The sequence below is a fragment of the Pelodiscus sinensis genome, chromosome 23 (genome assembly GCF_049634645.1).
Source record: "Pelodiscus sinensis isolate JC-2024 chromosome 23, ASM4963464v1, whole genome shotgun sequence".
Classification (NCBI taxonomy): Eukaryota; Metazoa; Chordata; order Testudines; family Trionychidae; genus Pelodiscus; species Pelodiscus sinensis.
The window spans coordinates 5,052,131-5,076,302 of NC_134733.1; the positions used below are offsets into that span (position 1 = coordinate 5,052,131).

The following is a 24,172-nucleotide window of genomic DNA, read 5'->3' on the forward strand; positions in this document are numbered from 1 at the left end:
TGTGAATGTGCACCACCCACAGGAACAAACCCCAGTTGTGGGTGCTCTGCCAATCAGCTGGGCGGCATTGGAATCTCTCCTGGATAAAGGCACAAGTGCCCAGCTTACAGGGAACACTGCCCAGCACCTGGGCAGGACCCAAGTTCAGCTCCTGAGCTACCCACCCTGGCAGCCGGCACTGAAGGAAAGGCCTCTGGGTTGGGAGGGGGGAGGTGCCTGGTGCCAACCCAGCGTCCCCCCGGATGAAGGCGGGGGGCAGAGGCCGTGGCTGCAAGGGAAAGTGCTGCAGACTCATGCCAGGCTAGGGAGGGATGTAGGGGTCCCCGACCCTACTCCCCAGTCATGGCGGATCCGCAGCTTTGGGTTCAGTTCACATCCTGCTGCCCTTCCCATGCCCAGAGAAAGCCCCTTACACGTGACCAGACAGAGCCACCCACCCCTGTGGGGAGCACAGAGCATCAGCCCCTGCCCACATATGGGGAAACTGAGGCACGGGGGGGGCATGGCTCACACACATTCAGACGGCAAGCCAGCAGCAGAGCTGGGACACAACCAGGAGCCCCCAGCGTCATGCTGTCATTGCAAAGCCAAGCCTGCCCCACCTGTCTCAGCCAACGCCCTCACGTCTGCTCCGGGGCCTGGGACTCTTGCTCCAAGAGGCTGTCTTGCGGAACAGAGTCCTGGGGGCTTCTGCGACCCGCACTGGCCACAGAGGTGCCTGAGAAACCGGACTCTGGGGGTGGAGGCTGTTGTCTCTTCGGCAGGTCAGCCAGGAGGAGAGGGCCATTTTCGGGGGCACAGGGGGTGGCTTTATGAGCCACGGGGGGGGGGAGGGTTGTGAGCCGCACCCTGGGGGAGGAAGAGCCGCATGTGGCTCCTGAGCCACAGGTTGGCCACAGCTGACCTAGATCAATTGACGGCTCTTTCCAGCCAGCCACTTTACTTTGCTTGCAACTGTAGTTTTGTTTTGATAATAAAAGTTTATTTCTTTTTCTAATCAACCAGAACTGGCTGATTGGTGTGTCCTTTAACTCAGAGCCTGGTTCTAGGGGTAGAGTCCACTGTGGTCTGTGAATCCCCCCCCGGTTTTCTCAACTCCAAGTAAAACGGATGTTGGGGCAGGGGAGAGTTTGACCTTAGGGAGGAGTTTCCCACGTGATCTCTTCCCTGGTTTTCTTGGAATGACTTGGGTGGTGACCATGGAGTTCCCAAAATCCAGGTATTAGGATCTGGGGGGGTTTGTTGTACCAGAGCCTGCAGAGACAAGGTTTTGGGGTGCTCTTGCGCCCCCACTTCTGCATTCGTCGTGCCAGAGTGGGGAACAGCCGTGACAAGGGGTCGGGGGGACAAAGAAGAGTCGATCTCAAGTGGCTCTTATGGTGAGTTTCCGCCTTTCTCCTGAAGTGCCCCCTTCCGGGCTGGTCGGTGGAACCCGCCCGCAGGGCCGGGGCGATACTCCTGCGTGTCAGCGCAGCTGGAGCTGGGCTCCTGGCGAGTGCATGGGCCCATGTATCAAACCCAGCCACTCTGGGAGCCTGTTTTCAGATTTCACCGAGTCACCCAGGGCCTGGCAGTTACCCACAGCACCAGCGAGGGCAGGAATGGCCCCCGAGCTGCCAGCCCAGGCCATGCCCCTGACGCCAGCACAAGCAGGGGGCAGAGACTCACCACAACTCAGCCTGAATCCCACCCGGGGACCGCAGCCCGGCCCCTCATGCCACAGGCAGAGCCAGGGCGAGCTAGACCCTGGGGATACCTTTCAATGCCACCCAAACAGGCATCAGGATTTAATAACCAAGAACTGAGAGCTGTTGCTGCTCGGAGCCCAGAGCCCGCCCAGATACGAAGGTGATGGAGGTTCAGACGTGCACGCAGCCGAAGGACACGCTCAGCCATGCCACGTCCACATGGAGTCAGCCACGAGCCGCCCAGCTTGTCTCGCTGCTTTGGCATGCCAAGCTGGGGCACCCATCCCCGGAGCTGCAAAACGGCCTAGCCCCACCCACCGCGTCCCACAGCGCCAGCCTCCACCGGTTCCCTGGCCACCACCTGGTTCTCTATAGGGACGAAGGAAGGAGCATACAGGCTGCAGCTGGACCGGCTCAGCTCAAAGCTAAAGCCAGGAGTGGTCTGGGATTCTGGATACCCAGCGTGGGATGCTTGGGGCTGAGGTGCTCTGACCCCGAGGCACATCCGTGTGAGCTGAGGGTGTTTAGCTTCTCTGGAAATCGGGACTGTGCTGTCTCAGGGCACAGCCCCCAGAAACAAAGGTCCCCAGATGAATCTGGCCGTGGGCTTGTGTGATGCCAGTGCCAAGCAGGGTGCTTCTGCATGATGCTAGAGCCAGAGGGCTCCCAGATCTGGATGCTAGAGTCAGCTCCCAGATGTGGAGGCTAGAGCCAGAGGGCCCCCAGATGGGGACGCTAGAGCCAGAGGGCTCCCAGATGGGGATGCTAGAGTCACAGGGCCCCCAGATGTGGAAGCTAGAGCCAGAGGGCTCCCAGATCTATATGCTAGAGCCAGAGGGAGCAGAAGGCTCCCAGATCTGCACATGAGCTGGTCCTTACGGGGCTGCAGTGGAGTTCCCGCCAGTCATGTCCAAGTTTTAGGCGAGCTGATTCTCAGCATGGGGAGGTCTCCTCCACGCCAGGCTGCAACGCAGGGACCAGGCCGGCCGCCACTTGGTCCTGGTACCAGAGGTGCTCCGCCAGCACGTTCAGCACGTGAGCCACATGCTCCAGCCCCGCGCGGCCATCCAGGGTCTGCCCATCAGCCAGCCGGGGCCCGTTCACGCTCTTCATCCGCAGCACGGGCAGGCGCCAGGCGCGCTGGAACTCCGCCAGGTCTCGCTCCGTGACGTCGGTGTGCATGAACTGGTCGAACCTGGGCGGGCTCTGTCAAGGAGGCAGCGCTCACAGCATGGCAGGCGGTTGGCAGCCCGGAGCCAGCACCGCCAGGGCACGGCACCTCACCCCCCCCCCGATGGCTCCATGCAAAACGACGGGCCACGATGCGGCTTAGTCTGGATTGGGCCCAATATCTCCCCTTCCGGATGGAGCAGGTGGCACGTCCTTCCTCTCTTGCCATCTGCCCCGCCGGATGCTTGGACGGGGGAGAGGGCTCCTGGTACCACTGGCCCAGCTCTCTGCTGCCATGGGGCAGAGCGACAGGAGCTGCATGGGGCTCTACAGGCCTGCGATTGGCATCATGGGTGCTACAGGAAACCTGAGACAGAGCCAGGGACCCACTCACCCCCACCCCCAGGATCCTCCAACAGCCTGGCTGCCGAGGAGGAAAGGGGGCGGTGCTGTTCCAAGCTCCGCCTCCACAAGGCTCGCCCATGTGAGTCCCTGTGATGAGACGCCAGACAGGGCAGTTCCTCCGCACAGGATCGTGCACGTTCCCCGGCGTCACTTGCCCTCCCCCCCCCAGCTCAGACTGTGCCCATGGGCCCTGCGGTGGCCTATCCCACGCTGCTTATTAGCAAATTACCAGGGAGAAAGGCGCCACCTGCAGGCAGGTTTGAGAGGCTGCAGCCCCAAGGGAAGCACTGGGTGGTTCCGAATCTGGCTGCAGCCTGGCCTGCGCGCAGGGCTGCCCAGGAGGGAAGGGGGCTGCAGCCTGGATGCTGGAGCTGCACGGTGCAGAGCTCTCCCGGCTGGGCCCGGGGGGAGGCGACTGCATGCAGGGAAGGAGGCGCTGGGACGGGCTGAGCTCCGACTCCGGGGGAGCACAGGGAGCAGTCTGGGCATCCAGCTCTGTGGGCCCCAGCTGCAGCCTCCTGCTCCCTTCTGCTGCCCCCCTCCCCCCCTGCCCCCTCAGGCACCTCCCAGCGCTTCATTCCCTGGCTGCAGCCTCGCACGCCTGCGGGCCACTAGCAGCCTCTGGCTGGCCACAGGGGGTGGCCCGAAAGCCGAGTCTCCTCCCGTGAGCCCTGCGCGAGCAATGGCGCAGTTCCCACCTCGCCGAGCTCAGCCCTGCTCCCCTTTCTGAGGCTGTAACCACAACGGAGCAGCTAGAGACGCCGCTTTGGGGTTGGGTTTTTTCCCCCCAATTCTAAAGGGAGCGGAGATTCTGCAGACCGAGACGGCGGCTTCAGAGAGATGCGGGGGCAGGGTTAGGGTGCGCGCTGCCTGTTTCCAAGCCCCGACCTCCGAGTGCAGTCCGAATAAAGATCGGTCAGTGGGGGAATGAGGCCCTCCTAGGTTCTGTTCTCAGATCTGTCACTGGCTGCCTGTGTAGCTCGGACCAGTCCCGTCCCTTTCCCTGTCCCGTGCCTCAGTTTCCCCATCTGTGGAGCAGAGCTAATGAGATTGACCCTCCCAACAGGTGCCTGTGAGGGCCAGGTCCTGTCTGCACAGGGACCTCAAGGTGTAACTACTGGGTCTGTGCTACACATTTCCAGCTCGCTCTGCAGTGCCACAGGAAGTAAACAGTCCTGTCTGTGTCCAGCTAACCCCCGTCCCAAGCAGGAAACCCCAGCGATCAGCGTCACAAGGGCTAGAAGCAATCGACAGGGTGGAGTGGAGTCAGCGAGTCAAGGATACTTGGAGCCGATCACTATTTTGACAAGGTCTTCGGCGCCCTCCGTGACACGGGAGATCTGGTTGGGGAGGTCGTTGAAGGATGAGCGGTCGGTGAAAGAAAACAGGAAGAGGATGCCATCTGCCTTCTCCTTGCAGGCCTAGGTGAGGGTGACACTTTGTATATCAGACGAGGTGCACACAGCTAGTCCCTGACAGCAGATGGGGGGGCCAGCTAGCAGCTTGACCCCTGGATTGGCAGACACACCCAAGTTTCATTGCAGGCTCTGCCACCCACACCCATGTGACCTGACATGAGTTGTTTCCCCCTACTGTGCCTCAGTTTCCCCACGTGAAAAAGGCCCACCTACATCAATCCTGACTAGCACTGGCCTACCAGGGCATGCCTGACACCAGCAGGCCTGACTCTCATTTGCACCAAGAGCAGAGGGCATCAAATGGAAATGAGAATGAACCCCAATGCATTTTAGAGGCATTTCTTTCTGGAGTCAGCCAGGCAGGCATGTGATAGGGAGACAAAGGAGAGGGGAGAGGGCGTCTGGTCCTGCTGTGACCCCTCAGCCTTGCCTCTTACCACGCAGGCTGTGTCGACAGCCCAAGTTCTCCCTCCAAAGGGGCCATTTAGTTCTCTAAGAGACCCATTCCTCCCCGGGGTTCGCCGTAGCTGTTAGCGTCAGGCCTGACCCTCCAGCCCAGTTCTGAACATTCCCCGAGCGCAGGGTGCTTGAAATCCAGACCCGAGTTCTGTGCCTCGAGTCAGTCTCGGCTCCTGGGGAGACAGCGGGTTGAGACGGCTTCCCCGGCCCAGGGCTGACTCACAGGCAGGATGTGATCAAACTTCTTTAGAGCTGCTTCTCCGCAGTCCCAGAAGTGGAACCTGAAGATGAGCGCCCTGCCGCTGTCCCTCAGCTTGGCCGGCCAATACACCGTCGTCGTCTGGATCCCTGAAAGGAGATCAGCCGCTGTGTTTAGTTTCCCCCCGAGCGCTCCCAACTCCCGGGCGCCAAGGCCTTTTCTCAGGGCTTGGAGGGAGTCACATAGTGGACAGCACTCCCCTTGTGACCTTGGGCTTCAGAACCTCTGGGCCTCGGTCTCCCCATCTGTGAAATGGATCTGACATGGACCGGCCTCACGGGACATTTGAGGTTTAATCAACTGACGCCTGCTATGCGCTTCGGACGCAGGCCTGGCAGCCACACTAAGGAAGCGGCGTCGGCCGGCAGTTAGGAGTCGGGGAGTCATGAGACTTGAGTGCTATTCCTCGTTGTGCTGTTCCTTTTCTGCGGGTCCTCGGACAAGCGCCAGCCTGGCCCGGGCTTCAGTTTCCCCACCTGTAACATGGGGAACATCCCACCCTGGGCCAAGCTCACCAGCCTTTAAGGGAGGTTTAAGAACAGAGTCTGTGGGCGAGAAGGGTAAACGTGCACGCCCAAAGAACAACAGCCCTGCCTGTCTACAGCCGGCTGCTGTTCCCACCTCATCCCAGCCCTCACCTGCCCAGCAGGGCGGGATCTCCGTCCCTGTGTCCCAGAAGAAGGACTGAAGGTCCAGGACAAAGCAGGTGACTTGTGTAATGTCCCATGGTGGTGGGTTCAAATCCCCCCTCCCCATCCAGAGCCAAGGCCGTGTCAGGACGGCAGACACTCAGGCAGTGGGACTGGCGAGTCACTAGGTGCCATTATTCCCGCGGAACTGGACCTGTTCTGTATTTCACAGAAGCTGCCCTGCCCACAAGATGCCTGTGCGCTGGGAGGCTGAGGGAACCCGCGGCATCCAGGACGGGTGCTTAGCAGGGAGCATTGCATCTGGATGGGGGAATAGGGGCAAGAGGGCAACAAGGCCCGAAGAGAGCCGGACCCCTGACGTTGGCCCGTTTATCACCTGCAGCCTGTTCCAGGCTCCCTGCAATGCTGCTGCCCCGACTTCCCACTCCCCAGGGCCGGCTGCTCGCACTGGTAAGAACTCCTCCCCGCTCCCTCGCTTGAAGGTTTCTTCCCTTCGCTCCACCCCCGTCACCTGTTGTGCGGAGGGAGGCCTGTCCGTGCTGTGTCCGCGCTCCCCACACAACAGCACAACCAGGAGGAAACCCCCAGACGGGTTCCTCATAACTGGGGGAACAAGCTGGATACACACAAGGCCTAGCTACACCCGCCTCCTCCCCCCGGGCTCTGTTAGGCTCCGGTGGCTTCTGCAACGGACGACAGGGAGGGCTCCGCCGCTAGCTAACGGGACAGCACCCAAGGGAGGCCGATCTCCACAATCAGACCAAGAGGGAAAGCAGAGCGCCAGGCAGGTTGGGAGCAGGGAGATCGGCATAGCAGGTCCCATAGCAGATCGGCACGGGGCTGACCCAGGATGGGTAAGGAAATCCATTCTGCCTCCCTCTTCTCCAGGGACGCGCTAAGTCCTCTCTGGGCTCACAGCAGGATGCCCCGCTGTGGTGATCTCACCAGCGCTGCTCCTCCCGTCCCTCCAAGAACTATCCCCCGGCCTGTCCCGCTTCTCCCCCCCTCCCGGGCCGGCCAAGAGAGTCTCGTTCCCCGTGGGGCGCCGGCGCCTGCGCCTCCCCCATCACCTGTTGTTTCATGATGCGCACTGGGCACCTCGAGTCCCGCCAGCTTGGCCACCATTGCGGTTTTGCCCACGCCGCTTTTCCCAGAGACAAAAACCTTGTAGCTGGCCGTGTCGGCGGCCATCCGCGGGGGGAGCACTGGCCTTTCCATCAGCCCTGGAATGAAAGAACCGAGCTGAGCAACGGCCCTAGGCTAGAGGTGGGCAAACTACGGCCCAGCCCACGTTTCTGTCTGGACTGCGGTGCCGCTCCCGGACGCATCTGGCTCCTGCTGCTGCTGCCCCTACTCCCCCAGCACCAGCCCCACAGCTCCCAGTGGCCAGAAACTGGGAGCTGCGGGGGTGGTGGGTGCGGGCAGCACACAAAGATCCCCCAAAGGGCGCACAGAGCAGCAGCCGGCGGGAACCACGGCAGGCAGGGAGCCGGTCTGAGCACCCCGCTGTACCTCGGCTGGGTCCCATCTCTCTCCAATCTCCTGTCTTCCAACCGATCCACGCGAGGACCTTCCCTCTCAGCCCATGGCTGCTTCTGACACACATGCCACAGGTCTTAGCCAGCACTCGCTGAGTAAAGCTTTGCCCTTCCATCTAAGGATCTCAAAGCACGTTGTAAACAATCCTGATCTCACCCTTATGAGCCCGTTTGCAGGGGAGGAAGCTGATGCCCAAAACTCCTGCTCCCCCCAGGCCCATTCAATGTCTATAAATGGTCTGCAGTTGAATCTGCAGTTTTATTTCCCCAATAGGATCAAAATAGGTGGCCAAGAAAACCCTCAAAGAGGGATAAAGGCCTTCAGCAGCCGATTCCCACCTCCTTTCTCCATTCCTGCCACGTCACTTTGTCCTCTGGAGACATCTCTTCTCACTAGCTGCCTCTGGGGCGTGCAACAGCCATGGGGGCAGAAAGAACTCACCAAAAAATTTCCGCTTGTTCTTCCGCAGGATGGTGGCGAAGTACACTTTGCCCTCTGGCGACCTGTGCCAGTCTGGGACAAGCACAGATCCAGGGGAAACTGCCATCTCTGGACAGGCAGCTGTGAGGAGCCAACGTCTGCTACTCAACCACTGTCAACACATCTGTGGAAGGAGCGAAAAGGGAAAGGAATTCAATCTGTGGGTAATACATTTACTAACACAAAAATACCATAGGTTTATTCTCCTTTATGACGGCAAATTATTCCCCTCTCTGTGCCTCAGTTTCCCCTCCCACCCGTTGGCTAGGCTGTAAGCTCCTTGTGTCTCAACCGTGATCTTTAGAGGCTACTAGAATTTGGATTACAAATAACAATAGGCTAATATAAGAGAACAAGCTACCAGAGATCTCTCAGGGTATGTCTCCACTAGCCCCCGAGTTCGAACTAGGGAGGCTAATGTAGGCATTCGAAGTTGCAAATCAAGCCTGGGATTTAAATATCCTGCGCTTGATTTGCATCTTCCCGGCCGGTCGCCATTTTTGAAATGTACAAGTCCAGACTAACTGCCTGCGTCTACACGCAGCAGGGACCTGGTAGTTCGAATTAAAGCCCTAGTTCAAACTACCTGTTAAACCTCATTCCAGGAGGAATAACAGGTAGTTCGAACTAGGGGGCTAGTGTAGACATACCCGAAGGGAATTAGGGCAGCCCGGTGGATAGACCACCAGACTTAACAGAACTAGATTGCATTCCCAGCCAACCTCGAGCGAGTCACTTGGCTCCTGGCTTAAAGGGAACCGCAATGTGCCTCAGTTTCCCCTTCCATAAAATGGAGCTAATCATAGAATCATAGAATAATAGGACTGGAAGGGACCTCGAGAGGTCATCGAGTCCAGCCCCCCGCCCTCAAGGCAGGATCAAGCTCCGTCTACACCATCCCTGACAGATGTCTATCTAACCTGTTCTTAAATATCTCCAGAGAGGGAGATTCCACCACCTCCCTTGGCAATTTATTCCAATATTTGACCACCCTGACAGTTAGGAATTTTTTCCTAATGTCCAATCTAAACCTCCCCTGCTGCACTTTAAGCCCATTACTCCTTGTCCTGTCCTCAGAAACCAAGAGGAACAAATTTTCGCCTTCCTCCTTGTGACACCCTTTTAGATATTTGAAAACCGCTATCATGTCCCCCCTTAATCTTCTTTTTTCCAAACTAAACAAGCCCAGTTCATGAAGCCTGGCTTCATAGGTCATGTTCTCTAAACCTTTAATCATTCTTGTCGCTCTTCTCTGTACCCTTTCCAATTTCTCCACATCTTTCTTGAAATGTGGCGCCCAGAACTGGACACAGTACTCCAGCTGAGGCCTAACTAGTGCAGAGTAGAGCGGCAGAATGACTTCACGAGTTTTGCTTACAACACACCTGTTGATACAACCTAGAATCATATTTGCTTTTTTGGCAACAGCATCACACTGTTGACTCATATTCAACTTGTGGTCCACTATGACCCCTAGATCCCTTTCCGCCATGCTCCTTCCTAGACAGTCGCTTCCCATCTTGTATGTATGGAACTGATTGTTCCTTCCTAAGTGGAGCACTTTGCATTTCTCTTTATTAAACCTCATCCTGTTTACCTCTGACCATTTCTCTAACTTGCTAAGGTCATTTTGAATTATGTCCCTATCCTCCAAAGAAGTCGCAACCCCACCCAGTTTGGTATCATCTGCAAACTTAATAAGAGTACTCTCTATCCCAATATCTACATCATTGATGAAGATATTGAATAGTACGGGTCCCAAAACAGACCCTTGAGGAACTCCACTTGTTATCCCTTTCCAGCAGGATTTAGAACCGTTAACAACAACTCTCTGACTACGGTTATCCAGCCAATTATGCACCCACCTTATCGTGGCCCTATCTAAGTTATATTTTCCTAGTTTATCAATAAGAATATCATGCGAGACCGTATCAAATGCCTTACTAAAGTCTAGGTATATGACATCCACCGCTTCTCCCTTATCCACAAGGCTCGTTATCTTTTCAAAGAAAGCTATCAGATTAGTTTGGCATGACTTGTTCTTCACAAACCCATGCTGGCTATTCCCTATCACTTTATTACTTTCCAAGTGTTTGCATACGATTTCCTTAATTACCTGCTCCATTATCTTCCCTGGGACAGACGTTAAACTGACCGGTCTATAATTTCCTGGGTTGTTCTTATTCCCCTTTTTATAGATGGGCACAATATTTGCCTTTTTCCAGTCTTCTGGAATCTCCCCTGTCTGCCATGATTTTTCAAAGATCATAGCTAAAGGCTCAGATACCTCCTCTATCAGCTCCTTGAGTATCCTGGGATGCATTTCATCAGGACCTGGTGACTTGCTGACATCTAACTTTCCTAAGTGATTTTTAACTTGTTCTTTGTGTATCCTATCTTCTAAACTTACCCTCTCTCTGCTTGTATTCACTACATTAGGCACACCTCCAGACTTCTCGGTGAAGACCGAAACAAAGAAGTCATTGAGCATCTCCGCCATTTCCAAGTTCCCTGTTACTGCTTCTCCCTCCTCGCTAAGCAGTGGGCCTACCCTGTCCTTGGTCTTCCTCTTGCTTTTAATGTATTTATAAAAGGTCTTCTTGTTTCCCTTTATGCCTGTAGCTAGTTTGATCTCATTTTGTGCCTTTGCCTTTCTAATCTTGCCCCTGCATTCCCGTGTTGCTTGCCTATATTCATCCTTTGTTAGTTGTCCTAGTTTCCATTTTTTATATGACTCCTTTTTTATTTTGAGATCATGCAAGATCTCCTTGTTAAGCCAAGCTGGTCTTTTGCCATATTTTCTATCTTTCCTACACAACGGAATTGTTTGCTTTTGGGCCCTTAACAACGTCCCTTTGAAATACTTCCAACTCTCCTCAGTTGTTTTTCCCTTCAGTCTTGCTTCCCATGGGACCTTACCTACAAGTTCTCTGAGCTTATCAAAATCTGCCTTCCTGAAATCCATAACCTCAATTGTGGTGGTCTCCCTTCTACCTTTCCTTATGATCATGAACTCTATTATTTCGTGATCACTGTCCCCTATACTGTCTTCCACTTTCAAGTTCTCAACTAGTTCCTCCCTATTTGTTAAAACCAAATCCAGAACAGCTTCTCCTCTGGTAGCTTTTTCAACCTTCTGAAACAGAAAGTTGTCTCCAATGCAGTCCAGAAACTTATTGGATAGCCTGTGCCTCGCTGTGTTAGTTTCCCAACATATGTCTGGATAGTTGAAGTCCCCCATCACCACCAAATCTTGGGCTTTGGATAGTTTTGTTAATTGTTTAAAAAAGGCCTCATCCACCTCTTCCACCTGGCTAGGTGGCCTGTAGTAGACTCCTAGCATGATATCACCCTCGTTTTTTACCCCTTTTAGCTTAACCCAGAGACTCTCTACACAGCTATCTCCTATGTTCATCTCCACTTCAGTCCAAGTGTGTACATTTTTAATATACAAGGCAACCCCTCCTCCCTTTTTTCCCTGTCTGTCCTTCCTGAGCAAGCCGTACCCTTCCATACCAATATTCCAATCATGCGTCCCATCCCACCAGGTTTCTGTAATACCAATGATATCATAGTTGTATTTATTGGTTAGCAATTCCAGTTCTTCCTGCTTATTACCCATACTTCTCGCATTTGTATATAGGCATCTAAGATACTGATTTGATCTTGCCTCCCTGTTGTGCCCTGACCCTCCTTTCTCCTTGCCATTATAGGCCGTAGTCCCCCCCAATGATACCAATCTCTTTTGCAACACACTTTGAGAACTACTGATAAAATGTGCTAGGGAGAATTATTATTCCTCCAGGCCCAAGGCTTCCAAAGAGGAGCCGATGAATGGCTTTTGTTTTATACCAATGGCAAAGCAGTCTAGGTTCTAGGTCATTCTTTAGATCGTTTTTACATATGGATACATAAAACCATTGGCTCGTCACAAACTAGAGATGTAAAAGAGTAACTCCCCCTCCCTTCCCGAAACTTATCCAGCTCATAGAACCATAGAGTGGGAAGAGACCTCAGGAGTCATCAAGTCCAGCCCCCTGCCCAAGGCAGGACCAATCCCAACTCAATCAACCCAGCCAGGGCTTGGTCAAGCTGAGACTTAAAAACCTCTAGGGATGGAGATTCCACCCCCTCCCTAGGGAACCCAGCCCAGTGCTTCCCCACCCTCCTAGGGAAATCATTTTTCCTAATATCCAACCTAGATCTCCCCCACAGTAACGTGAAACATGTTATTTTTTTTTGCCCATGGGAGGCTGTTCCAGAGCATCACTCCTCTGAGAGGTAGAAACCTTTTTTAATTTCAAGTCTAAACTTGATGGCCAATTTACAGCCATCTATTCTTATGTCCACATTGACTGTTAACTTAAATAATTGCGCCCTCTCCCTGGTGTGTATCTCTCTGACGTGTTTACAAAGAGCAATCACAGTTCTCCTCAGCCTCGGTTAGACTCAGAAGGGAGGTTCCTCGTATCATCCTAGTAGCCATTCCTGGCACCTGTTCCAGTTTGAATCCATCCTTCTTAACCTTGGGAGACCAGAGCGTGCCTTGTATGACGGTAAGAACACTTCCCTTCCCTACACGAAATACCTCACCTGATGCAACTTAGGACCGAATTAGCCTTTTTCATGGCTGCATCACATGGGGGGCTCAGTGCCTGACCAATACACCCCGGTCTTTCTCCTCCTGGGTCACTTCCAATTGCTATGTCCCCAGCTCATAGGGACTAATGACACACATTTTTGCTAAGTGCACAACCTTGCACTTTTACACTATTGAATGTCATCCCATTTCTATTACTCCAGTTTTCCAGGCTGTCCAGATCGTGTATAATATTCCAGTCCTCCTCCATATTGGCAATATCTCCCAACTTTGTATCATCTGCAGATTTTATTAGCACACACTTTCTGTGCCAAGGCAATGAAGGAAAATGTTAAATAAGATTAATGCCAAGCAGAGGGGGGAGTAACTTAAGTTTCTAACAGGTACCGTCCTCTCACAGTTCCTCCCAGGGGACCCCTCAGGATAGGCGGTTGGGTGGTCGTGATACTACAGCACCTGTAAGAAATGTAAGTGTGAGGTGGAATGTGGGGAGCTCAAAGCAGGGGATTGGGAGTGTCGGGGTGGAGGGGGCTCAGAGCAGGGAGCATGGGGTTATAGGAGTCTAGTTTGAGATGTGTGCAAGGGCTGCAGAAGTCAGGACTGTGAGTGAAGAGGGGCTCAGGGCACAGGGTTGGAATGTGTGTGGGGGTACAAGAGTTCAGGGTTAGGGATGGGGAGGGGCTCAGCAAAGGGTTGGTATGTGGGGGGTGCAGGAGTCAGGGTTAGGGATGGGGAGGGGCTCAGCAGAGGGTTGGTATGTGGGGGGGTGCAGGAGTCAGGGTTAGGGATGGGGAGGGGCTCAGCAGAGGGTTGGTATGTGGGGGGTGCAGGAGTCAGGGTTAGGGATGAGGAGGGGCTCAGCAGAGGGTTGGTATGTGGGGGGTGCAGGAGTCAGGGTTAGGGATGGGGAGGGGCTCAGCAGAGGGTTGGTATGTGGGGGGTGCAGGAGTCAGGGTTAGGGATGGGGAGGGGCTCAGCAAAGGGTTGGTATGTGGGGGGGGGTGCAGGAGTCAGGGTTATGGATGGGGAGGGGCTCAGCAGAGGGTTGGTATGTGGGGGGTGCAGGAGTCAGGGTTAGGGATGAGGAGGGGCTCAGCAGAGGGTTGGTATGTGGGGGGGGTGCAGGAGTCAGGGTTAGGGATGGGGAGGGGCTCAGCAGAGGGTTGGTATGTGGGGGGTGCAGGAGTCAGGGTTAGGGATGAGGAGGGGCTCAGCAGAGTGTTGGTATGTGGGGGGTGCAGGAGTCAGGGTTAGGGATGGGGAGGGGCTCAGCAGAGGGTTGGTATGTGGGGGGTGCAGGAGTCAGGGTTAGGGATGGGGAGGGGCTCAGCAGAGGGTTGGTATGTGGGGGGTGCAGGAGTCAGGGTTAGGGATGGGGAGGGGCTCAGCAGAGGGTTGGTATGTGGGGGGTGCAGGAGTCAGGGTTAGGGATGAGGAGGGGCTCAGGGCAGAGAGCTGCAGGTGTGGGAGCTGCAAGGAAAAGGCACTATTTAGGGAGGACAGGGGAACTAAAGCCCCTTCCCCCCAGGATTCATACCAGGACACTGCTTGCTGTTCCCCTTTCTGTCCCTGTAAGGGAATGGGAGCAAAATGTCCAGCTTGTCTGCCCCCTGACCTCCTGTGACGTAGTGTGGGTACTTTGCTGGTTGCTATGCTGGGCAGTGGGCTGTGGGTGACCTCCACTGGCTGCTGTCTGTAGCAGGGCCCAGCAGGGCAGGGATGAGTCATTATGCAAGGGGCTCTGAACCTGTCCGACCAGTTACCTCCCAGGGAGCGGAACAAAGGAAGGAGGGCGAGGTCAGCCCTGGCTGGGGGGCAGGGCTGGAAGGGACAGGGAGTTTTCCTGGCTGGGATCATGGAGGAGGCAGCCTAGGGAAGGGGCTGGATTTTAAGGGCCCAGTCTCCCCCCATCTCTAGGGGGGCTGAGGCATCCTAGGCCTGCCCTGTAACCGGATTACATTGATGCTGTGCTGTATCCTGGAGAAGCAATAAACTCCCTCTATTCTACTGGCTGGTGGAATCTGTTCGTGCCACTACGGGGGTGCAGGAGTTGGGGAAACCCCGACGCGCCGTCACACCTCCCCTGCCAGAGTGAGAGGAATGTAGCAAATTGTGCACTTTCCCCTTGCTCCCTGACAGTGATGGGAAGGGGAACAGCAGGATGTCCTGGTACAAATCTCAGGGAGCAGGTGAAGTACAGCCCCCTGCCTTCTCTAAAGGGCATCCTGGAAAGGGGTTCCGGGCTGGGGCAATCTTGGACCGGTAGGTGGTGCCCCCAGCCATTCCCTTTCATCTGCTTGATGCTTAGCGCAGCAGCCTGCAGGACAGCCCCAGGAGGCAGGCTGGGAGTGTGCCACCTCTGAAGCTGAATGCCCCAACAGGCCAGCTGGCTCCTTCTTGCCGGAGTAGCAAATCAGGATGCACTGGCTGACTTTCACCTCCAGTCCCAAGACTGATCCCTGGGGAATTCCACTAGAAACTAGCCTCCAGCCTGACCCCTTTCACTATGACCTGCTGTAGTCTCTCTTTTAACCAGTTCCTTACCCGCCTTCATATTTATCTTCAACTTCTCCAATTTAACTAATAGCTACAATAACTCAAGCTCCCGGTTATGTAATGATAATCTGCCACATTAAATCCCTCCTATAGGTTTGTCTAGATACAGAATTCTTCCTCACATTCAGTTCTATGTTATTGCACAGCATTACTGTGCCCTATGAAACAGCTACCATGCACCCCAGAGGTGGATGCATTTTAGGCAGTAGGTGAAGTGTTTTTCCCTTGCACGTGAAGTGCCTCTGGCCACCTCAAGCTGAAGCGCACAAGCTGTTATTAACCCGCTGATGTGATCGTTTCCCAGGGGTATCTTCTCTGGCTCGTGCTGTATAAAAGTTCTTATTTCCTGCTGAAACAAAAAACAGGACTGTGTAGCACTTTAAAGACTAACAAGATGGTTTAATAGGTGATGAGCTTTCGAGCTCATCACCGATTAAACCATCTTGTTCGTCTTTAAAGTGCTACACAGTCCTGTTTTTTGTTTCAGCTGCACCAGACTAACACGGCTACATTTCTACCACTTCTTCCTGCTGTTATTCATTCCTCCTCCCATTCATCCCAACAGGGAACAAGGCTGCTTAGGAAGGAGCTGGGCCCTTGAAAGACTGGCACGTTCCAAATTGGTAACTCAAGGTACGTCTACATGGCAACGCTATTCTGAAATAACTTAGTCTGCGACTACACCGCAGGCAGTTATTTTGAAATGGTGTCAAAATACCGTCAAGCTGGAGGACTTCTTACTCTGACTCCTGTAACCCTCATTGTACGAGGAGTGAGGGAAGTCGGAGGAAGAGCGCGCTCTATCGCGAGATGCCACTCCCTATTTCGAAATAAAGAGACGCAACTGACATAGCTCAATTTGCATAGCTTATTTCCAGTTAAGCCCTGCAGTGTAGACGCACCCCAATACATTAAGGCTGTGTCTACACTGGCCAGGTATTCCGGAAAATCAGCCGCTTTTCCGGAATAACTTGCCAGCTGTCTACACTGGCCGCTTGAATTTCCGGAAAAGCACTGACGATCTAATGTAAAATCATCAGTGCTTTACTGGAAAAACTATGCTGCTCCCGTTTGGGAAAAGTCTTTTTCCAGAAAACTGTTCTGCAAAAGGGCCAGTGTAGACAGCAGAGATTTCTTTTCCGCAAAAAAGCCCCGATCGCGAAAATGGCAATCGGGGCTTTTTTGCGGAAAAGCGCGTCTAGATTGGCATGGACGCTTTTCTGCAAAAAGTGCTTTTCCGGAAAAGCGTCCTATCCTGCCAACCTACACTGGCATGATTTTTCCAAAAATACTTTTAATGGAAATCATGCCAGTGTAGACGTAGCCTAAAGATTTGTATTTCCCTACAGCTGAACCTGGTTTCCTGGGGCAAAACTCCATGAAGCCGATGTAGGTGCTTCTCCAGCTGTTCTCCCCCGACAGAGCGGGCCTGTGGTGGGAGCTAGGAGAGGGTTAGAAAGGGGGGGGGCAGCCCTACCAGGCCACAGGGGCAGATGGGGAAACTGAGGCACAGAGCAGGGAAAGGAGGTGCCCAGGGTCACTGAGCAAGCCAGATGCGGGGGGGCAGTTCGAGGGGCACCCGGCTCCCGGACGGGCCAGCCCCGCCCCCGGGGGCGGACAGTCACCGCGCCCCTCCCGCCTCCCGCAGCCTGTCGCTTTAAGGCCCCCTGCTCTCACCTGCAGCAGGCACTTCCGCCTCGCCTGCGTGTGCCCCGCCCCCTGAGCGCGCGTCCAATCCGGGGGGGCGGTCGCAGCGCATGCGTGGGAGGGGATGGCGCTAGCTCCCGCACGCGGGATGGGGCTTGGCTCGCGCCGCTGGGCCGAGCTCTGGCGCCGCCCCCAGCGGCCCGGTCACGCGGGACGCCGCCAATGGGCGCTGCGGGGCGGGGCGGCGAATGGAACCTCGAAGCTCCGCCCCCCCTCCAGCCGCACCTGCTGAGCAGGGAGGGAGCCCCCTGCTGGCTGGGCAGGGAAGGAGCCCCCGTTAAGAGTCCTGCTCCTGCTGCGCCCCAGGCACAGGGCAGGGCGGCTGGGGCCAGCTGGAGCTGCAAAGCCCACCAGAAGCAGAGCCCTGCTGCTCCCATGGAGGCAGCTTTGCTACAGAGGCACCCCTGTAGTATAACGTTTATTTAAGCTTTATATTGCACAGCCGGTTACTGCTATTAGCTCTCAGCAGCTACAAGCTTTAAAGCTTAACATCCCTAATTTTAATTTCCCAAGGGGCCACAGTTTACAGGGAACACCATCCGTAGCCCCTGCTGAAAGCTGCCCACGCCAGGCACTGCAGCTCTAGGTTACTGAGAGCCAAACGGAGAGGTCGGAGTTAGCCACTCTTCTTTTATTGGGGCCCTGGTCCACAAGCCCCTTTCCTAATCCCAGCTGGTTACATGACCTGCATCCACTCCAGACAGTGCACAATCATTCCACATGTTCCATTGCCCCAGCCCTGTGTCCCACCCCAGCAAATGGTGGGCCTACCTACAGCACCTGTGGAAGGTGAGGAACCCTGGTAGAGCAGTCTTTATTCCACCTGATCCCAGAGCCCACTAGGCACTGAGGCTGGCAGCTCCTTCACAGAGCTGAGCACAGGCATGTACCTGGCATGGTTCACCTCAGTTCCCAATGCCTGCCCCTTCTGTGGTGTGAAGGAGAACCTGGCATCCACCTACCTCCAGTGTGCCAGGTTACAGCCCCTTTTGTAGCTTCTCCAGACGCACCTGCTGAAATTCTGGGTCCACGTTTTCCCATGCCTCATTTTTGTACACCCTAGCTGTGACCCTACAAAGTCACAGAACCTCCATGTCAACCTCCTCCTGGCCCTGGCCACGGCCACCATCTCCATCAGGAGGATGATTCTGGATGTGGGGGTGCTCTGCAACTGTGGGGCCTATTCCCACTCCTTCCCGATCTCAGGCACACGAGTAGATCGTTTGGGTGGTGGCCCCAACTCCCACTGAATTGAAAAGACAAGCAAGTGCCCAAGTCCCTTTGGCTCCTTGGAAAATAGCCCATCATTTTAGTTACTTGGAAGATATGTGAAGCCCTTCACGAGGGGACCCCTTAAATTCCAAAAAGCTCATGTGAGGACAAAGCCGCCCGAGACCTCCCAGTACCATGAGGCAGAGGATTAGAGTGAACCGAAGGATGTAGAGGAGCTGACGATAGGAATTCTCCCATTCCAGCACACTTACTCAAAGGAATCAAAATTGATCTCTCAAAAGGGAATACAGTGCAACTGAGATACACTTAATTGAAACAATACAAAACTCCTCCCCGTGCCAATATCAAAACAACCATTATGGCTTGTTTCAATTAGTCAAACTCAGAGCAATAATTCTTAGGACAAGGGGGCGGGTACACAGGGAAGAAAGCCAGATGCTGCCACAAGAACAATACAGTTTACATGAAAGCCCAAATCATTTAAAAACAATTGCCAGCCATCTTTTAATTATTTATTTGTTAAATTGCTAAAAATTCATTGGGGGAAAACATTAACAAAATGAAATTTACACAGATTTAAATATCAATGAAATCCACTTGTCATTCCTACACTTGGATGAGCCTAAAAGACTAGTAGGGCAGAGTCATCCTGTACACCTGAGTCATATGGGAAACCTCACTCACAGCACCAGCTACATTGGATCACACTTTGTGCGTATTACATGAGACCTGTTTGCTTGGGGACAGGATTGGGGAAGACAGCAAGGAAATCAAGACCAACATTTCTGTCATTCATAGAGACCACTTTGGGAGCCATGTTGAAACTATGCAGAACATGCCTTCTGCAACACACAGGGCAGAGGAGGGAAAGGCAAAAGCGCTGGTTTTTCTGTTCTTGGGTCCTTCCCACTCCAGTCTGCTGACTTGGCAGAACATGAATGTGTTGGTAAAGAGGCCACAAATGAAGCAAAGCAGTGAAACATTATCAGGCCAGGATCACCACAAGGACTAGAACAGATGGAAATGAGAATCAGGAAATGCCACAAGCAAGACCGGGAAAACACCCTTACAGTTTTCATGTTACTTGCAACCTGGTATAAAGCTATTCCAGTCATTGCCTATAGACCATCTCCTGTGTCACTTTGTACAGTTTTAGCTTCTGCAGTGAACGTCAAGCATGAGAGGGCTGATATATGAGGTTTATGTGGGAAGTGTACAAATCCTACAGACACGGTAAATTCACTAGCCGTTTGCTTTTTAAAACGTTCAGTTTTTGCTCTCCAACAACTCTGGGTGAAAGACATGCAAATGAAACAAGTCAATCTCATACTGTACAGGGAAATCTTACTGGAGTTCTGATCAAGCTGAGGCAGAGAAAAAAAACCAAACACGGGCTACCCACCTCTGCTACGTTAAGCAGCAGCAGGCAACCCAATGCCATCATCATGAAAGGCATCTCTGCAGCAATGGAAGAGGTTAAAGCTTCAAGAAGAAAGTTTTAAATATTGATAAGAGTTATTGTAGGTCCTATTAAAGTTGGGGGAAGGGAGAATGTCTTATTTCAGAGAAAATTGGTTTGTGTGTTAAATATAATCAAGCAGGATTTAATAACGATTCTAGATAACAGCATTTAAAGGTGCATTCAAAAAAGCCCACGCCCTCAAAACAATTTCAGAGCTCAAGTGAGGCTGGAGGTTCTGGGAGATAGACCAGGTTTTTATTCAATCCAGTCCAGTGGCAACTAACCAACAGTGATTGAATTTGTTCCTTCCCGTAAAAGGATTTCAAACCGTCCCATCACAACCTGTGCGTGTACACAACTGAGTTTTTACATTCAAGATGAGCACAGAAGTTGAAGCAGTCTGTGTGCTGGAAACGCAGTGTACAAGAGTGCCTTTCACTCTAAAGGAGGCAAGTTTTATTGCAGAGCTTCAAATAAATATATAAGGCTGTTGTGGGGTTTCTTCCATTTTTGGCCACCAGGTTCAAAAAACTATTTGGGGCTTGTTGAACAAATTATGTCTTACTGGGAGCAGAATGGAAAAAATATTAAGGAGTTAGAAAAGGGTTTTTCCTCTTTAAAAAGGCTTGAGATTCTAGATTTAGAAAAGTGTCTTGGGTGAGCACTGAAAGGTCCAGCAAAACTCTAGCCCAGAGAAGACAATAAAAAGTCCAAACAAAATTATATCGGAAATCTTAAAGGAGCCACTTTATGGTACATCCACTGCAAAGACAACTACCAAAGACCTGCCCATTGTGAAGGTTTCACTGTAAATCATTTTGTTCTTTTAAACCACTTCTGTATTAAGATTTATTTTGTGGTGATTCTGAGCAAGGGATGCAGGCAGTCTGAGCTTTCAAACACCATTCCTCAGCTTTCAAACACCACTTCTGGACTATGGTCCCTCTGGAGTTCCTAAATGCTCCTCTCTTGGCATAGCCCCACAACACACACGGAACAGTTCTCAACATACCTCGCCATGGCGAAGCTGGAGACTATCCTGATCTCTAAGATGGGGGAAAGCTGAGCTTTGTGCTTCAATAACAGCATAAACCCCACAATGTGGTGTACAGTGGGGGGGGGGGGGAGAACGGGGGGGAAGAGAAGAGAAGCTCTCTTTCAGGCAGCTCTGCATATGCATGACGTGTCAGTTACACCTCCCCTTGCTTCCCCCCCTTTTTAAACAAGTGTTACCAACTTTCAAAACCACCTGTTGAAGTCTTACTGGTGTTAGCAACAAGTAGTTTTTGCTTAGAACCCAACTTAAAAACAATACAGCTTAAATCCCGCAGACTGCACTGTGCAGAGCCCCACTGATAAGCAGGGCTCTGTATGGGAGGATCATTCTGTAGTACAGGGGCCCATATATTTAAGCAACCCACAATGTCACAAGAAAATTGCAGGCTTCAGAAGCAGCCAGATCACAGGCTGATGAAGTTAAACCTATGGAAAACAGGTGCCCTTCCATGGATCAGACAGTCTCGTGCAATTCTTCCAGGCTCCAGAGGGAGGCAAAGAATCTTCATCCAAAAGTGTACATTACCTCAAATCAATTCTGATTCCTTTTTATGTCTCTGTCGATGTCGGTAAGTGAATTCTCCACGTTTGGAGGCTGTTAATGCTGGGCCAGCATTCCACTTCAACGCCTACTTTGCAGGTATTTGTAACTTGTCTGAAAAAAATCCCTTCCAGACTAAAATTTGCCAGTTCAGTGATTGCCAAAATGTCTTGCGTACTTGAAGAAAGCAGTAAAAAGTTCAAAGTAATTGAATACAAAGCACTCAGGAGTAAGACTAAAGGAGTAGCAAACTGATAAAAGGTAATCCATAGTAAAGGACGGAGCAGCAGCTGTACATCTGAATTTCCCTTGCTTTGGTTGGTTGATATAATTGTAATGTTACTTTGGATTAATATTATTTTCTGATGCATTATCCATCAGGATAACTAACTAAGTATGAACCAGGGAGTCAGCAACTGTAAATTATTAGCTCAAACAAGCTGAGAGAGAATCTAATATGGGCTGTGTGGTTCCAGTTCAGCAAAGCTCTTACGTACATGCTTAACATTAACAGGGCTGCAGCACATGCTTAAGCTCTTTGAGCAATCGGAGCCGGTATGCACGTTCTTTCCACTTGATAAGCAAGGATGACCTAAGACATCCCAGTGCTTGCAAGACAGTTGTCTGCACATGTACAAGTGGAGCTCTCTTAGGACAACAAATGTCTCTAGAACAAAATCTTAGGGGGGAAAAATCCCTTCAAAATCAAGCCTTAAAGATGCACACAGCCGCTGATACTTATGAACATCCTAACCACCCATGGACAAATCATTCTAAAATTGTAACTTCCATTCTTTAGTGGCTTTCAATGTTAATGATGGTTGCACTATTTTGGCAGTTTGCAACACAATACTGTCGGAGGCTCCAAAGTCATCAATGTAAACTGCTGACTTGATCGAGTTCAGGACTTTTCCCAGTGGGATGCAAAAGTGGGCTGTATAAATAATTTAATTCTGGATGATCCTGGCATTTCAATGACAAACTGTCCTTTCTCCCTTCCAATTGCACTGTACAGAGGAAGAATAGTATGATCAGACCAGAAGCGCTTGCGGGGGGAAAAGGCATCGGTGTCATTTTTGTTGATTAGGATTTCAGTAATAGCTGCAGTACTTACTGGTCAATTTTTTTTTTAAATATGCTATTTTCCCATATGCAGCTACATTCAAAAAGATAAGCATGGGTATTTATCAGTGCATGCAAGCATACAGCTACCTGCTTGCAGATACTCAGTTTGTTCTTTGAAAACTATTCTTACTAGGATCCATGTAGGGGCTGCAATTGTAGAGATGAACTCTATAGGAGTTATTGGATCCTAGAAGTTTTTCCACCCACTCATCCCAAATTCTTAGTCTAGTTACCTGCCAAAAAAAAAAATTAAAAAAAAAATTAAAAAATAAGGCGCAGTGAAGCTCCTGCTAAAACACAGCAACAATTCATCCAACTAGCATGGAGATTTCTCCCCATTTGTAAACAGAATGTTCTCTCTTATTTTAAGTTAGGACTTTCTGAATCAAGCCCAGAGCCAGGATTGTAGACTGGAAACTAGAGGGCAGCGCTGAAGTTTTGTTTGGATTTTATTGGTTGTCGTTCCCTAGTTCACAGTTTAAATGCCTGCGTGACAGAGTAAGGTTACAAAAAGAAAGCCATGGAAGGGAGTAGGGTCAGGAAGGAAGGGGTTGAGCAGCTTTTGCCACATTATCTTTTTGCTCGCACAAAGTACAAGGCATTTGTTTTGGGATAGTACTTCACGTTCTGTTTCTTGTCCATTAGGCCACCAAATATGATCAGTTCCCCCCTGCCTTGCACTACCGTGTGCAGGCTGGTCTCTGGTGGCCCCACCACAGAACTGCTATTAAACACTTTCCATTTGACTTGCCCTTTCTCCTTGGTGTCTTTAATATCTAGCACATACATCTGCATGGGTTTGCAGTTCATGCTTTGATACAAAGGCTTGCCGACATTCAGAGACTGCGGTGGATGGTGGCCCAAGCGACGTGCGATAGGCGGTAAGGAGTGGCCATCTCCTTGGGCAGAGCCTGGGCGTGGGGCTGGTGCCACCTCAGCACTGCTTCCACTCTGGCTACTAGGGGATCCTGGTGAAGACACCAAAGGAGGACTTAGTGCTGCTGAAGCAGATGGACCTTTGGAAGACAGGGCCTTGACGGCCTCCAGGCTTCTTCGGAGTGCACCTGGTGACACTGCCCCCGGCAGGGAACTCACGACATGAGGTGGGGTATGGATTCCATTGGTCTGCTCTGGGGGATTTCTCATGCTTTCACCAACTGTCCTATTGTCCACGGCATCTATTTGACAGCTAAGGGAACTTGGTTTCTGATCCCAATTCAAATCTACAGACCCCAAGCGCAGATCTTTCTGGTCTGGTAGCGATCCTCGTCTTGGCATCAGGGAAAGTCCAACTTTCAGGTCATAGCCTTCAGCAGCAGCAGGTGTGCTGGGCGATATGGCCTGTACAGGACTGTCCAATGAGGCACCCCCCACTGCTGCGGCTCCAGGGGATAAGCTCCCACCGTTCAGTACAGGGGACCCATCCCCTCTGGATGGAGACAGGCTCCCTTCCCGAGAGCCTGACGGTGTGTGTCTTTGTGCTCTAGGTCTCAGGGTGCCCCAGCGGCCATTCACGCAAGGAACTTCATCGGCGTTCCTGACTGGAGACTGAGAGCGGTATTCCCGGGTTTCAGGAACCAAGGCGGGTGGCGTGGCACTGATGGGAGAAGGGCGAGAGTTCAAGCTGGGGCTAAGTGGAGCTCTCCCACTGGGAGCCTGGCTGAAGACCACAACACACTGTCCCACCTAAAAGACAAAAAATGAGCACACTATTACAAACTGTGGCAGAGCTGTCCCAACCCCCTCCTGCTGTGTCAGTGCGCTCGGGAAACCGTGTGCTGGAAACCAAACCATGCAATCGATCAGCAGTCATGGGATAGTCCT

General features: G+C 52.3%; 2 protein-coding genes across 6 annotated transcripts in view; both read right to left on the minus strand.

The window, feature by feature from the left end:
- Nucleotides 1–811: 811 nt before the first annotated feature.
- Nucleotides 812–17,088, minus strand: CPLANE2 (ciliogenesis and planar polarity effector complex subunit 2). 4 transcript variants are annotated; one of them, XM_014569568.3, is made up of 7 exons: nt 16,902–17,088; nt 13,056–13,124; nt 8,030–8,192; nt 7,120–7,272; nt 5,364–5,488; nt 4,548–4,684; nt 812–2,883 (listed from the first exon to the last, which is right to left on the minus strand). In XM_014569568.3, the coding sequence occupies exons 3-7, from the start codon at nt 8,133–8,135 to the stop codon at nt 2,622–2,624; spliced, it is 783 nt and encodes a 260-aa protein (XP_014425054.2). In that variant the 5' UTR covers nt 8,136–8,192; nt 13,056–13,124; nt 16,902–17,088; the 3' UTR covers nt 812–2,621. The 4 variants fall into 4 exon arrangements, with proteins under 4 accessions (XP_014425054.2, XP_006115131.2, XP_075762417.1 ...); XM_006115069.4 differs by lacking the exon at nt 13,056–13,124; XM_075906302.1 differs by lacking the exon at nt 16,902–17,088 and having other exon boundaries at nt 13,067–13,091.
- A 1,574-nt stretch (nt 17,089–18,662) lies between these two features.
- Nucleotides 18,663–24,172, minus strand: part of FBXO42 (F-box protein 42) — a 102,250-nt gene continuing 96,740 nt past the window's right edge. For both annotated transcript variants that reach the window (XM_075906299.1, XM_006115068.4), the window contains exon 10: nt 18,663–24,034. In XM_075906299.1, coding sequence (XP_075762414.1) covers nt 22,919–24,034 — 1,116 coding nt within the window. In that variant the 3' untranslated portion in view covers nt 18,663–22,918. The remainder of the gene's footprint in view (nt 24,035–24,172) is intronic.

Excerpts from the sequence above, each read along its gene's own strand:
- CPLANE2 (XM_006115069.4), bottom strand. The coding sequence starts at position 8,135 with ATGGCAGTTTCCCCTGGATCTGTGCTTGTCCCAGACTGGCACAGGTCG. Across the intron at positions 7,273-8,029 it reads GAACAAGCGGAAATTTTTTG|GGCTGATGGAAAGGCCAGTG; the intron begins GTGAGTTCTTTC and ends CTTTCATTCCAG. Across the intron at positions 2,884-4,547 it reads AAAATAGTGATCGGCTCCAA|GTTCGACCAGTTCATGCACA; the intron begins GTATCCTTGACT and ends GAGCCCGCCCAG.